The sequence below is a fragment of the Octopus sinensis genome, linkage group LG2 (genome assembly GCF_006345805.1).
Source record: "Octopus sinensis linkage group LG2, ASM634580v1, whole genome shotgun sequence".
NCBI classification, from domain to species: Eukaryota; Metazoa; Mollusca; class Cephalopoda; order Octopoda; family Octopodidae; genus Octopus; species Octopus sinensis.
In genome coordinates, this window is record NC_042998.1 from 50,747,436 (window position 1) to 50,762,036 (window position 14,601).

Consider the following 14,601-nt stretch of genomic DNA (forward strand, 5'->3'; position numbering starts at 1 on the left):
AGGGGAAACACATATGACACAGAAACCAGGAAACTGGGCCATGAGTCTGGCTAGGCTTGAAAAGGGTGCATAAAAAAAAAATATATATATATATATGAGCAAAACGTCCCCCTGTCCAATGGACAGTGCTGAGTTGGCAAACAATTAAACCAAATTTTCTCAAAACAACTTGTCTGACTGTCCCATAGGCCTCCTCTTTGAGAAACACTGAATTAACCTAAATTTGAGACACCAACAAAAGGAGAAATAAAGATAGACTTTTTTTTTATTCCAAAGAAAAACGATTTTATTCACTTTATCGATCGCATTCTCACCTGGAATCGATTTTTGTAATTTTTTCAAGACTTATACACACCCTGATACCGTTGGTATCTACATATCAAATTTGAGCGCAATCAGATGGAGGATGCCCGAGATTCTAGAGGCCACACACACACACACACAACGGATTCTATATAAGATACATACATATATATAATATATATATATATACATGTATACAACAAGCTTCTTTCAGTTTCCATCTACTAGATCCACTCACATGGATATGGTTGGCCCAATGTTATAGTAGAAGACACTTGCCCAAGGTACCATGCAGTGGGACTGAACCTAGAACCATGTGGTTGGAAAGCAAGCTTCTTACCACACAACTATGCCTGTGCCTCTGTTTATAAACAAATTCCTGACTGAAAGTAACACATCCTATGTTTGAATCAACATATAGACCTACTACATATGTATTTTACCTACCTGTGAGGAATATAAAGTAAAGGTGACTCTAAAAGGAGTTGAATTCAGAGTATATAGAGCTATGATTATATGCAAAATCATTATAAAGGAAAAAAAAAAGAAGAAAAGAAGTTCCCTTTGCTCTTGAGCAATTTTGTAACCGTCTATTGTTAAAAAAATGCTTATTCTATGATTTCATGAAATTGTATGACTTTGGAAACCTATCTAACCCATACTGATATAGAAAAGATGATGTAATGTTTTGACTTCTTTGAATCAGAACAAAGCACTTGTTGGAAAATATCTATTTATAGAATTATTCCAGTAGGAAACAAGTACAAAAAAGAATTTTGTCCATGAGTTATAGGCAAAACAGAAAATGTACTGTCAGACAAATGATTATGGATTAAATATTTTATTTATAGATTTGTAGCAAGTGTATATGTTCATAGATCGCCCATTTAGGCTTAAATAGTCTGAAAATGGTTCATACACAGGTTTTCTATTATTGGTGATGTGATGGTCTAATACACTGACTGAGTCCACTGTTGAGACTGGATATGTTAAGTGTCCAATCAAATCACATGACAAACTAACCAAGTGCGGCAAAATATTCTCACTCTCTGAAACCTTATTCTTTTATTTGCTTCAGTCATTTGACTGCGGCCATGCTGGAGCACCACCTTTGGTCGAGCAAATCGACCTCGGGACTTAGTCTTTGGAAACCTAGTACTTATTCTATCGGTTCTTTTGCTGAACCCCTAGATTACGGGGACGTAAACACACCACCATCAGTTGACAAATGATGTTCAGGGGACAAACACAGACACACAAACATATACATATATACGACGGGCTTCTTTCAATTTCTGTCTACCAAATCCACTCACAAGGCTTTGGTCGGCCTGAGGCTATAGCAGAAGACACTTGCCCATCTCTAGATAAGAGAGTCTTTCATGTTTCCGCCAGTGATGTGGGAAGCTTGAGAGAGACAGGAGAGTTATTCTGCAGGTAGCTTTAACATGCTACTTCTATTGTTGAAGCACATGTCACCAAATTTTAACTGAGTTGAGAAGCTGACTTTGTATATTTTTCTTTATACAGTTATCATCATGATGTAATCAACCAGTTGCTGTACTAATTCACTTAGCAGTTGAATAAAATGTGGCAGTTAATTGCAACTCATTTTCTTGTATTTCATTCCACTGTTTTATATACAACTAATTGGAACCAAGAACTTGTAATTATACTAGGTCCAGAAACATACTAACCAACCTGTTAAAGATTTATTATGTATGGGCCTCACAGAGGCAATGACGAAAGACCGAGATCTCTGGAGATATGCTGTGACTGCGAAAACCCGACAAATAACGCGAGTTCATGGCTGTTTCCTGCACCAGCTTCACATAGAAGCCCCAGCCCATCCAAAGTACCTTGGACTGCAGAATGGCCTGCTGTGCTTACCTTGGATCGTAGGGTGACCTGCTGTGCTTGAAGAGACCTATTGAGTCAAGTACATCAACATCAAATAAAAATCAAATGGAAATTGTAGTCGGATACCTGTGCCGGTGACATGTAAAAAGCACCATCCAAACGTGGCCAATGCTAGCGCTGTCTTAACTGGCTTCTGTGCCGGTGGCACATAAAAAGCACTATCCAAACATGGCCGATGCCAGTGCCGCCTTGACTGGCTTCCATGCCGGTGGCACGTAAAAAAAGCACCAAGCAATCGTGGCTGTTGCCAGCCTACCCTGGCACCTGTGCTGGTGACACGTAAAAAGCACCCACTACACTCACGGAGTGGTTGGCGTTAGGGAGGGCATCCAGCTGTAGAAGCACTGCCAGATCAAACTGGAGCCTAGTGCAGCCTCCTGGCTTCCTAGACCCCGGTCGAACTGTCCAACCCATGCTAGCATGGAAAACAGACGTTAAACGATGATGATGATGACTGGACATTCAGGGTTTTCAAAGGGATGAAAAAACGTTGATCTCAGCAGGATTTGAACTCGGAATCTAAAAATGAACTAAATACTAGAATACATTTAATTCTCCACAAAATAATGATTCTGTCAACTTGCTAGCAATAAATAACTTCCCAAATATTGCCATTTTTCTGCAGTCGATAATTTAAAGTTTTAATCGAAGAAAAGATGAGATAGAAACAATGCAATCTTCTCAGTATTCTTCGAATGATCAGAATATTTAACCTGAATGTTATCTAAAAGGTCACAAGATTCATTCCAGACTGTTGTATGTACATACACAAATCATCTCTTATTCAAGTTTCAATCAAGGATGGGGAAAACTAGAAGAATAGAAAACTAGACATAAAGAAGAGAAAGGGAGAAAAAAACCGAACAATATCTAAAACTGACAGCCAATCCAGAAATAGAACAGAGGTTGACAGACAAGAAGAGAAAGAAAAAGAAAAGAAATTAAGAAGCTAAATATATTAAAAGATGTTTTTTTCCCCCTATGAAATGTTCAAAAAAATGTCTGCTCAATTGTTTACCATTTGAGTTACTCCCCTTAGCCTGTGGCATGATAAAGACATTTTTAATGATTTCCAATGACAACAGAGGTAAAATCATTGTTGCAAACGGCAATTATATATATTTTAAAAGAAGCGATGTTATTACCAAAATATAGAAACCTTCTTTTACATTCTCAGTTTTTTTGTTTTTTTATCGTTTACACTTATTTATCAGATTGGGAGTTATAGGCACTGCACAAGCTTTCGTTCTCACTAGCAGCTACCTCCTCTTCTCTTGTGCTATTATTTCCCCATTGAGCAGATTTCAACTACAGGTGTACATTTACAAATCATCTCGGGTGTAATTCATGTATTTCCAGTCGATTAGACAAGTTGTGTAACAGGATTATATGGTTGATAGCATCAAAAGCTTTTCAACATCGTCATGCATCATTGAATATACAATTTCATTGCAAACCGTTTTTGATTTGTTTTTGCTCTGCTACAATGAGCTTCTTTACAAAAATCTACACTGGAGTGCCATAACCACAACCATTTTTTTTTTTTTTGGTAAGGTACTCTTAACATAGTATGATTTGTTCATGATCCTTATCCATAACCATAACCATTTTTTTTTTTCTGTGGTAATGTACTCTTAACATAGTAAGATTTATTGATGATCCTTATCGCCTATCTTCTCCATGAAACAAACACCAAGTGCTAAACAAGAGATCCCCTTCCATGATTATATGACCTGCTAGAAAAAGCAGTTAAATACCACAGGTTACTGACTTAATTAGAAGAAAGGATACATTAGACAAAGTAGTTCAACACATCCCTTACAAAAATGGTGTAGTCATGGCTAGAGGGCTTATTTATAAAAAGATTTAATGCATCTTGTAAAATTTCTTCCAACTGTAGCATTGGGTTCAATCCCGCGTTTTGTGACATGGATCTCAAACAACAGTTCAGTCATAATTTGATCATGTGCACAAACCAAGATTTTATCCAATAAATGACTGTTAGTTCATGTGATAGTGGTTCATGTGGTTCTTTCCATGAGCAAGGCCTATAAGTATAGCCAAATTGAGCACCAAAATTTTGGATTGAGTTGTGTCACATTCTCCTAATAAGCTGTTCTCATGGCTGCATATTCAATCAGAGACGATCAAATGTATATATATTTACTTGATATATACATTAAAAAAAACTACCTCCGTGTTGAGTTGCTAGCAGATTCTTTTTCTGTGTATTGTATTACATTATGTAAAAACTAACACTCCCTTTTCTCAAGCTGAGATTCAAAACCGAATATAAGGATTCTTGCTCATCTACTACTGGCCAAACAAGCACGAAAGAAATTTCTTTGTCCTGTCAAAAGTGATGGATGGTTTTTCCCATCAACCTACGACCTGAACCGTGTCATTTGAAGTCCAAGTGGACAGGAGGTGACCTACGTAGGTAGGAATTACTCCTGTGGTATGTCTGTCTTTCTAGCTGTCATGACCATTATAAATACAGTCAGACATATGATAGAGACCCATTACCAGGTGAACCGGCAAGAGACAGCCTTGCACCAGTTAAGCAGCCAATAGAGAACCACATATTCAGTATGAACAATCCAACACAATAACATTCACAGAACATAAACAGACACCACTGAATGACCAACGCACACACAGACACAAAACATGCCCGGTTCTACCTCATCATATCAACACAGTATTTTCCCTGTTATTTTCTTCTACACCAACAAGTTGATAATGTCATGTAGTGAATTTTTTGATGCATACAACAAGTAAATGCAAGTGTCATTTAAATAAATTATTTAAACCACAATCCAATGCTTTCCCATTGTTTTACTTTGATGTCTTTCACATGCTATTTCATTTGCTACCTTAACATCATTTGCTACACCTTTCCCACTACAGTTGTTTCATCTTATTGTTTCCATTAATTGTATTGCATGTTTCCTATTAATATAACAAATAAATTATGTTCCAACACATAGAAAAAAGTTACAGAGGTTTAAAATTTGATCATTTTTACCCATCCAGAAAACAGGATTTGGAAGCAGCCATTTTGTGTGTGATTGCACGTGTTGTCAACTGTAAACAAATGAAATATTGGCGGAATTCTGCTTTATGCATGGCCTCTTGTAACTTTTTTATTTTTAGAAATTTTCAGAAAATTTTTGTGAATTTGTATTCTACAAATGGGAATTCATATGATTATGCAAAAAGAAAAATAATTTTTGTGCATTATTTAAGGCCTATTCAGATATTGTTTTTAGCACATTTCACAACCACCTCACACTTCATATGTTTTAAGCATTTAATAAGTGAAAAATGACCACGTGGGTAACAGCTTGGCTTGTTACTATGGAAACAGGCACCTATATGACTTTAAAAGTTTTATTGATTTATGGCAAAAAATGAATTTCATGTCAATGATTACCATATAAAACTACACCAATACACCAAATATGAAATCAAGTGGAACAAAAATTGAAGAAATTGAAAAGTGGCAGCCAAACAGGAAAGATACATAGTTTTGCCAATTGATGATAAAACTTGCATTCATTTCTATTTTTCTAATAATTAATAATAAAGAAGTTACAAGGATGTGAAGTTACGTAACTTTAGCCGATTGAAAGCCTCCATTGTTATGGAGATCAGCACACCCAAAACCTTTATGAGGGGTCTCGACCTGCTAGAAATAGAAGCCAAATTTTCCTTAACCCTTTCGTTACAGTATTTATTTTGAGATGCTCTGTGTTTCATTCAATTAATTTTAAATATAACAAAGAATTTAGTAAAAGAACTTAGTTATCATTAAGCTAGTGTTGGAAACAGATTGTGACTAAGGTTTAGTGGAAGATTTTAATTTAATACTTATGAAAACAAGACATTTGTACTACAGAACCAGGGTTGGTGTCAAAAGGGTTAAGCTACAATGTAATGTCAAAAAGTGCAAAAACAGATGAGGCATTGTGTCACAGCACCATTTATTTCCTTGCTCAAGGCAGGCCTAATGGGTTTCTACTTGTTAATTGTTATTAATAATTAAATTTCCATGGTTGTGATCATTTATCAAACTCTCAACCATCAAGACATTTACTGGACACAATAGATCAATATTAAATGGATTTTTGTTTTCCTTTCTGATGACAATATTACATTTTGGTGGTAAAGAAATAATTGGTTAAAAGAAAAAAAGAAATGCAATTGTGAAAATTTGTAAAACTTAAAGCGGTTGGGAAAAAAATTAACAAGTTCCCACCTATTTCCATAGGCCTCCTCATTCAGTAGCATCTTTCACCTGCGCTGCCTCCGAAAAATCCTCCGCATCAAATGGCAGGATCATATCCCCAACAAAGACGTCCTCAGGCAAGCAGGAATACCAAGCATGTTTGCACTCCTCACACAAAGACGTATGAGATGGCTTGGGCATGTTAGCCGTATGAAAGATGGCAGAATCCCCAAGGACATACTCTACGGAGAGCTTGCTAGGGGTACTAGGTCTGTGGGTAGACCAATCTTACGTTACAAGGATGTTTGCAAAAGGGACATGAAGGCCTGCAACATCAATCATCAATATTAGCGGTTGGGAGGCAGTTGCCGGAGACAATGGAGAATGGCGACGTACCGTAAAAGAGGGAATACAAAGGAGTGACAGAGAGAGAGAGGAGAAATGGAAAGAAAAAAATAGACGTCAACAAGAGACTATGGCATTTCAACCAGCCAGGAACAGTCTTCGCTACATTTGCAGTACCTGCCAGAGGGAGTGTTTGTCCAGGATAGGACTACACAGCCACAGCAGGAAATGTATCAGGACATGAAATATAAAAGCCGGACTAGACTACTTTATGCGCAACTCCATTGCGTCCCAAGACAGAAAGGATGCCAACCAACCTCATTTAGTAGAACTGGGTTTGGGAGTAGAGAGTTAAAAACAACTGAGAGAAGCTTTTTTTTTTAAGTACTCTTGTTTTGAAATCATCATTGGCAATGGTTTGGCAGAATCAAAGTGTCAGAAAAAAATCCTTGGTGTATTTGTTCTGAGTTCAAATCCCACCAAAGACAACTTAGTCTTTTACCATTCTGAGGATCAAAAAGTTAAAGAACTTGCCAAATATTGGAGTCAAAATAATTGATAAACTACTCCCCACAAATTTGACTTTAGCAGACCTGTGATCAAAAGTATTCCACCTATAATGTGACTGTCTTATCTTTTATTCAGATATTGTGTATTATCCAACATGTATTTACCTTTTAAATAAATTATTATTATTATTATTTACTATTATTATTATTATTATTATTTACTATTATTATTATTATTATTATTATTATTATTATTATTATTATTATTATTGTTGTTTTACTTCTCAGAGTGCTTGGTCTTATTTGCTCTGGTTGATTCTATGAGAGCAGCCTGTTGTCAGAGCTCTCATGGGGTATGTTCCTGCACATTATAATCTTTGATAAGTGACTGTTAATTATCATGACTAGATGTCCCTAGTAGAGGAGTTTTGGGGGCTTGCCCTGCTCGCATGTTAGTTCTGATTTCTGTAACATATTGTTGTTGTTGTTGTTGTTGTTATTATTTTCATTATTAATCAATTCTGTTTCCATTTCTTGCGAAGTATCTTCCTGACATCTAGGGCAGAGAAACACACTGTATACATTGGTAGGCCATTAAGATAAACACACCAGATTGTTCAATTACAAAGTCATGTGATAGAGAAAAAGGGGAAGTAAGACAAAGTAAAAAATAAAACGGTAAACAAACAAAATAAAGGGGGAAAAACGGAAAGAAAATTCACAGTGACAATATGTGTGACATACCAGTTAAGACAATCTTTTGCACTTCTTGGATCATTCTTAAATAATTTTCAGTTCCTTTTTTGATCATTCCAAGTGCTCCTACAATCACTGATATTGTAACCGTCTTAAGATGCCACATCTTTTCAATTTCAATTAGCAAATCTTAATATTTTCTGAGCTTATAAAATCCTTTTGCCGAGATATTATGGTTAAAGGGTATGCTCATGTCATTCAAAAAAAAAAAAGGACTTTATTGTTTTGGTCTTTCACAACAATATCTGGTCTATTTACTTTGATTGTCCAGTCTGTACATACTGTAAAGTACCTATGAACTGTTACATTTTCTCCCTCAGTTACAGCCTCAGGGTGGTGCTTGTACCATTTGTCATCAGTTTTGATTTTATAGTGCCGACACAATATCCAATGTAGATATTGGCCAACTCTGTCATGTCTTGATTTGTACTCTACAAGTGCTAAAACCTTACATCCAGAGATTAGGTGGTCCACTGTTTCAATCCCATTGTTGCAGTATCAGCACTTTGGATTTACACCATTTTTCATCACATTGGCTTGATAGTCCCAAGTCAATAAGCTCTTATCTTGAGCAACCAGGATAAATCCTTCACTCTCTGTCTTTAGCCATGAGCTCTGTAGCCACTGATGGGTGTGCTTGTGGTTTACATCAGCTTGTTTGCTACAGGCCACATAATTGCCATGCAGATGATTTTGTTTCCACCTTTCAGCCAATTGTTCAAATGCATTTTGCTTTGCTATTGATTTCATCTATGCAACTACAGTTGCCGCACATCCACCATGCTGTTCAACCTGGGTATTATGCATAAACACACTTGAAAATTTTTTTGCTTTCCTTTGTAACAGAATGAAGCTTCTTATGTCTTTCATGGTTTTCAATGAGCTTTAGCATCCAGTTGTTTGATATTTCAAGATATTTTGCCAGTCCAATTGTGGTGGTTTTGTAAGGGATTTCAAATTGGATCAAGTCTCGACCTCCTTGAGCTCTGTGTAGGTAAAGACAATCTGCAAGTCAGTAGCTTATGGATTTTCCTGTCAATCCTCCTTACTTCACTCATATTCCAATTCAACACATATTATTATTATTCCTTTATAACACAGTGTAGGTAAAAATGTACTGGAGTCTTTAGTCAAGTCACAACAAGGACCTCAAATAGATAATACTTTCCTTAAGATGTGTACTGTGCCCAATAAGGCTGCTTTTTGCAATTATCATCATCATCATCATCATCATTATTATTATCATTATCATTATTATTATTATTGTTATTATTATTATTATTATTATTATTATTATTATTATATTATTATTATGATGTCTGGTATTCCTATGAAAGAAATATTTGCAAGAGAAATATTTGAAACCATAATAGTGATGCAGCTCCTTGTGAATCTCCCACTACATCCAGGGAAAAGGGAGAACCATTAATGCTTATTTAAACTAACAAGGGTTTTATTAATATTTGTCTATCACTGTTGAGCAATTCCATACCTTACATATCAGGAAAGGGAACAAACAGAAAGCATGTGTGACAGAGATGTCACCAGAAACTTCATTGGACCATAAATTCTTCTGAAAAAGACATTCATTCTGAAACAGTAAAAGTGGGCAGTTTGATTTTTACAAACAAAATTAAGAAACTATTGCGAAATAGATGAAGTGTATAGAAATGGAAATATTTGGTGTTCAAGCCATTTACAGATGTGTCATTTATACGCAGGCTCATCCAAAATCATTGCTTTCCGGTTGGATTTCTCAGAGGAATCGAAGCAATAGCTGGGAGAAACACATGAATCATGAATTCTAACTTTCTTCCCTGCTCCTCCTACTATTTGTCTTGTGGGGCCCTGAAAGGTCTTAAGTGCTGCCTTTTCTTCATTGGCTAAGTTATATAAATAAAATGTGTAGTTATTTCTATTATGGCTGAAATCAAAACTGACCGATGTAATTCCTTCTGTTATTTTGCATTGTTCTACCTTTATTTTATTTTTTTTTGTATGTCATTCAATAAAGTAAATGTCAGCTGCTACAAGATTACAATCAATGCATTAAGATATGATCACTTACTGTAAATCCTCTAGTATAGTCCACCCTTGAATATAATACGTAGGGGATTTTTAGAGGGCTTTACCTCTGAAAAACCTAAACCTTGTGTATAATACGCACCCCTTCTCTAACTTGAGTCAAGGAGGTTTATATAACGTCCTTGGTTTGTAAAAATGTATACAGTAACATCCTTTATTATTATTGTATATGTAACATAATGCAAACATGTAGCTTTTTCAAGCCTTTTGTTTGCAGAAAATAAAGAAATAACCGTAATAACGTTTGATAAATGTTGCTTACTGCAAGTTATGGATGATCCTTTTATGACATCACAAATAAACATAGCCAGACAGCAAATAGAAACTTGGACATTGCTTAGAAAATAATTTTCATTTGTAATCTCGTATATAATATGCAGTAGGGATTTTGACCTTTAAATTTTGGGAAAAAAATGTGGATTATACTCGAGGATTTACAGTATATAGGAAGTATACTGGTAACTATGCTTTAGTTTGACACTGAAAATGATTCACATTTATCTGATCAAAAATATTGAGCAGTCCCCTATCATAAATGGCAGAAAAGGGTAAAATAGAAAGCTTATAATAAGAAAAATGTCATCAGAAATCTTCATTTCACCATAAAATTCTTCTGAAAAAAATACTGAAATAGCAAAAGTCGGCAGTTGGCTGTTAAAAACAAAATGTTCTGGTAAGATTTTTAACCCTTCAGCATTCAGATTACTCTGTCACATGTAATGATTATTTATTCATATTGTTTGGAATTAGCCATGCATTATATCAAAGCTATGAGATTTCAATGATGTGATTGTTTTATTTTTAGAATGTCATTATAGAGTAGAATATCATGCTAGAGACTGGATGTGGCTGATTTGAGCATAAAATAGTTGGAATATTTGGGCTGGATATGACTGGATTAAATGCTAAAGGGTTAAAAGGAATTAGGAAAAAAAAACCTTTCGGGTAGTTTTTCAACAAGTTTATATTTTGTAGAAATATTTCTAAAAAATAACAAACAACTACAAAACTTCTTACATACTTATACAGAATAGAATAAATTTTAATTAGATTCAAATCATAAATTCAAGAGAAGTAGGATGTCAATATGAAACAATTCAAAAAAGGACGTTAGAAGACAAATATTCTTCAATTTTCCAGATTTCTGTAACCAAAAAAAAAAAAAAAAAGGGATGGTTTTGCTTAAAGGTCACTTGGTAGTCGTTAGCTTACCAATGTGAAGTTGGCACTATTATTTGTATCTTCCAACACTTCTATTACACTTCATGTACTATGTTTCATATGACATCCAGTGTAAAAGAAGTTGTTGCTCATGGCAACTAGCAGTTCATAGTTGTTGAAAAAGAGAAGATAGAGAAAGATGGTGAAGTGAGTGAGTAGTTATAATAAAAATGCGAACAAAATTTTTGTGGTTTTTCCTTTGGGATTCAGAACGTCAAACAATAAAATGGCCATACTGTCAATAATATATTTGTCAATACTTCATAAAGAAATATCTTTTCTGAGATTGCATACATCTTTCAATTTCAACAACAAACAATGCAAAAATCTTTGAAAAGGAAGTTATTGAAATATTTCTTTTGTTATCTACAAAGATGACATAACAAGCAAATATCACAGTTATTTATGTCCCAGCTCAACCTTAAATTTTGCTTCCTTGTTTACTTTCGTTCTTTTCAGTTACAAAAGTTGTGGTCATCATGAAAAAAATATTTAAGCTTCGTTACAGCTTATTATGAATAGTTTCCATTTGTACTTTTCATTTCTGTTCTTCAGGTGGTAAGGGGGAGACAATTGTGGTTATGGTGGTGTGGTTGTGCGTTTATATGATCGCATAGCTGAATACAAACCATGGGTAACTTTCGATTTCTTTGCTAGAATTTGTTTATGTCGAGGCTTGGTATGAAGCATACTGCACTTATAGATTAGGGGTGCAGGGGCAGAAGTAATCATCAAACTGTGACTCCATGAAGTAGAAAACTTGGGTAGATCTGAAAGAAATATATGCGCATTAAACAGAAGATTCAACAGCAGTTCTTGACAAATAATCAGGCATTTTATATATATACTAGCAGTATCGCCCGGCGTTGCTCAGGTTTGTTTTTACCCTTTAGAATTGGAATATTTTAAAAGTAAAAATTTTGCATTATGTAGTTTGTTATTCTCTTTAAGTGAACATTTTTTTTGGTTGAAATAAACCAAAAAATGGTGACACAGCAGTAAAAAAATAGGGATTTTCATAGAAAAAAAAGCACCTTTTTGATATAAATAATTTTGCGTCTTAACATGGTCTGATTTGAATTTTATCTTCTACGGAATGAAGAACAAGCCTTCTTTTATCATACTCTCAATTTTGGTCAATTTGCACCGCAGGATCTAGGAGGAGATAGTGTTAGTTGAAGGCTACGAAACCTGCCATACACAAACAACTTCAGCTTTATATATATATATATATAGATATGAGAATTATTATCTGAATACACCTGTTCTCATGAACAATAAACCATTACCGTAAAATTTGCTTTACCTTACAATCTTCTTTAGAATGGCTATGTGGTAAGAAGTTTGCTTCCCAACCACATGGTTCTGGATTCAGTCCCACTGCATGGCACCTTGAGCAAGTGTCTACTACTGCAGCCTCAGGTCAACCAAAGCCTTGGGAGTGGATTTGGTAGAAGGAAACTATAAGAAGCCCTTTGGTGGCACATGAAAAGCACCATCCAAACGTGGCCAATGCCAGCGCCGCCTTGACTGGCTTCTGTGCCAGTGACACGTAAAAAGCACCAACCGATCATGGCCGCTGCCACCCTCCCCTGGCACCTGTGCTGGTGGCACGTAAAAAGCACCCACTACACTCATTGAGTGGTTGGTGTTAGGAAGAGCATCCAGCTGTAGAAACACTGCCAGATCAGACTGGAGCCTGTTGCAGCCTCCTGGCTTCCCAGACCCCGGTCAAACCATCCAGCCCATGCTAGCATGGGAAACAGACATTAAACGATGATGATGATGATGATGATATATATATATATATATATACACACGTGTGTGTGTGTGGTGTGCATCTTTGTGTCTGTGTTTGTTGCTCATCACTATTTGACAATTGTGTTGGTGTGTTTATGCCACTTAACAGTTTGGCAAAAGACACCAAAAGAATTAGTACCAGGTTAAAAAAAAGTTTCAGGATTGATCCACTTGATTAAGAGTTCTTCAAGGCAGCATGGCTGCAGTCTAACACCTGAAACAAGTTAACGGTACAATTTTCTTACATAAGCACAAAACCAGAAATTAGGAGGTAGTGGGGTATAATTCAATCAAATCAGCTTTAGTTGTTGACATATACTGTATTTTGTTGACCTTGGAAGGATTTTAACTCAAACCATAAAGGCATACTACCATGCATTTTATTAGATACTCTAATGATTTTGCTAGTCTGTCATTCTTCATGTTATATTAATATATCAGTATATATGGTAATATATAATATCTCACCAAGCTATACTAATATATAATATTTCACCATGCTATACAGCAACGCAGGGCAATACAAATATCACGTTATACAATCTAGTCAACCCAAACACCACAACATTGTACAGCGAAATGTAATATCTAAATATCGCATCATTCCACAATATCACACCATGGCAGATCATCACAATTTCTATTCGATATTTATTTACATGTCTTTCTCTCTCCATTTTAAGGTTATTATATAAATTCCTCTACAGAAAAAATTCAATGATATGAATAATATGAAATGACTTGGCATCTTGAGATAGTTGTAAACAAGTATCACTGTCATACAAGCAGTGTTGTTTGTTTCAATGTCTAGCCATGGGAAATATTACCTAGCCCAGAAATGAGTGAGGGTGGGTGACAGGAAGAGCATCTCGCCATAGAAAATCTGCCCCTACTAATTCCATTTGACCCAAGCAAGCATAGAAAAGTGGAGGTTAAATAATAATGATGATGGGAGTGGGGGGTGAATGGCAGTTGTAGTGGTGGTGGTGGTGGTGGTGATGGTGATATTGAAGCTGTTGTTGTTGTTGTTGCTATTTTTCTGAATGAATTGTTGTCATGGAGACTCTAATTTTCTGTTCTGGATGTTCATTTCATCTTTAGAGTATGAAAAATATAAAAGAAAGGTTCTTGGGCTTAAGTGCCAGCCATGTGTAAGTAGTTCCATTATTTAGTCATCAGTCAACTGGATAACCCTACCCGTTAAAATTTACATGTAGATGGTTGAGTACTCCTCAGACACATGCACCTTTACATAATCCTATAACAGAGTCAGAGTGACACAGCATGTGATAAGGTCAAACCTTTGGAATACAGGAGCAATCCAACTGTTGGTCACTTGCAGAGCACATGTCCAGAGAGTCTCACTCACAAGACTTGGGCTGACCTGAGATTATTCTCAAAGAGACTTAGCCAAGCAGTCATGAAGTGAGA

At 35.7% G+C, this 14,601-nt stretch overlaps 1 protein-coding gene across 6 annotated transcripts in view; it reads right to left on the reverse strand.

Annotated features, from left to right (window-relative positions):
- Nucleotides 1–11,167: 11,167 nt before the first annotated feature.
- The window catches only part of LOC115232355 (tubulin polyglutamylase ttll6-like), a 497,092-nt gene continuing 493,658 nt past the window's right edge, over nucleotides 11,168–14,601 (reverse strand). For all 6 annotated transcript variants that reach the window (XM_036513235.1, XM_036513233.1, XM_036513224.1 and 3 more), the window contains one exon: nucleotides 11,168–12,140. In XM_036513235.1, the coding sequence (XP_036369128.1) occupies nucleotides 11,950–12,140 (191 nt within the window). In that variant the 3' untranslated portion in view covers nucleotides 11,168–11,949. The remainder of the gene's footprint in view (nucleotides 12,141–14,601) is intronic.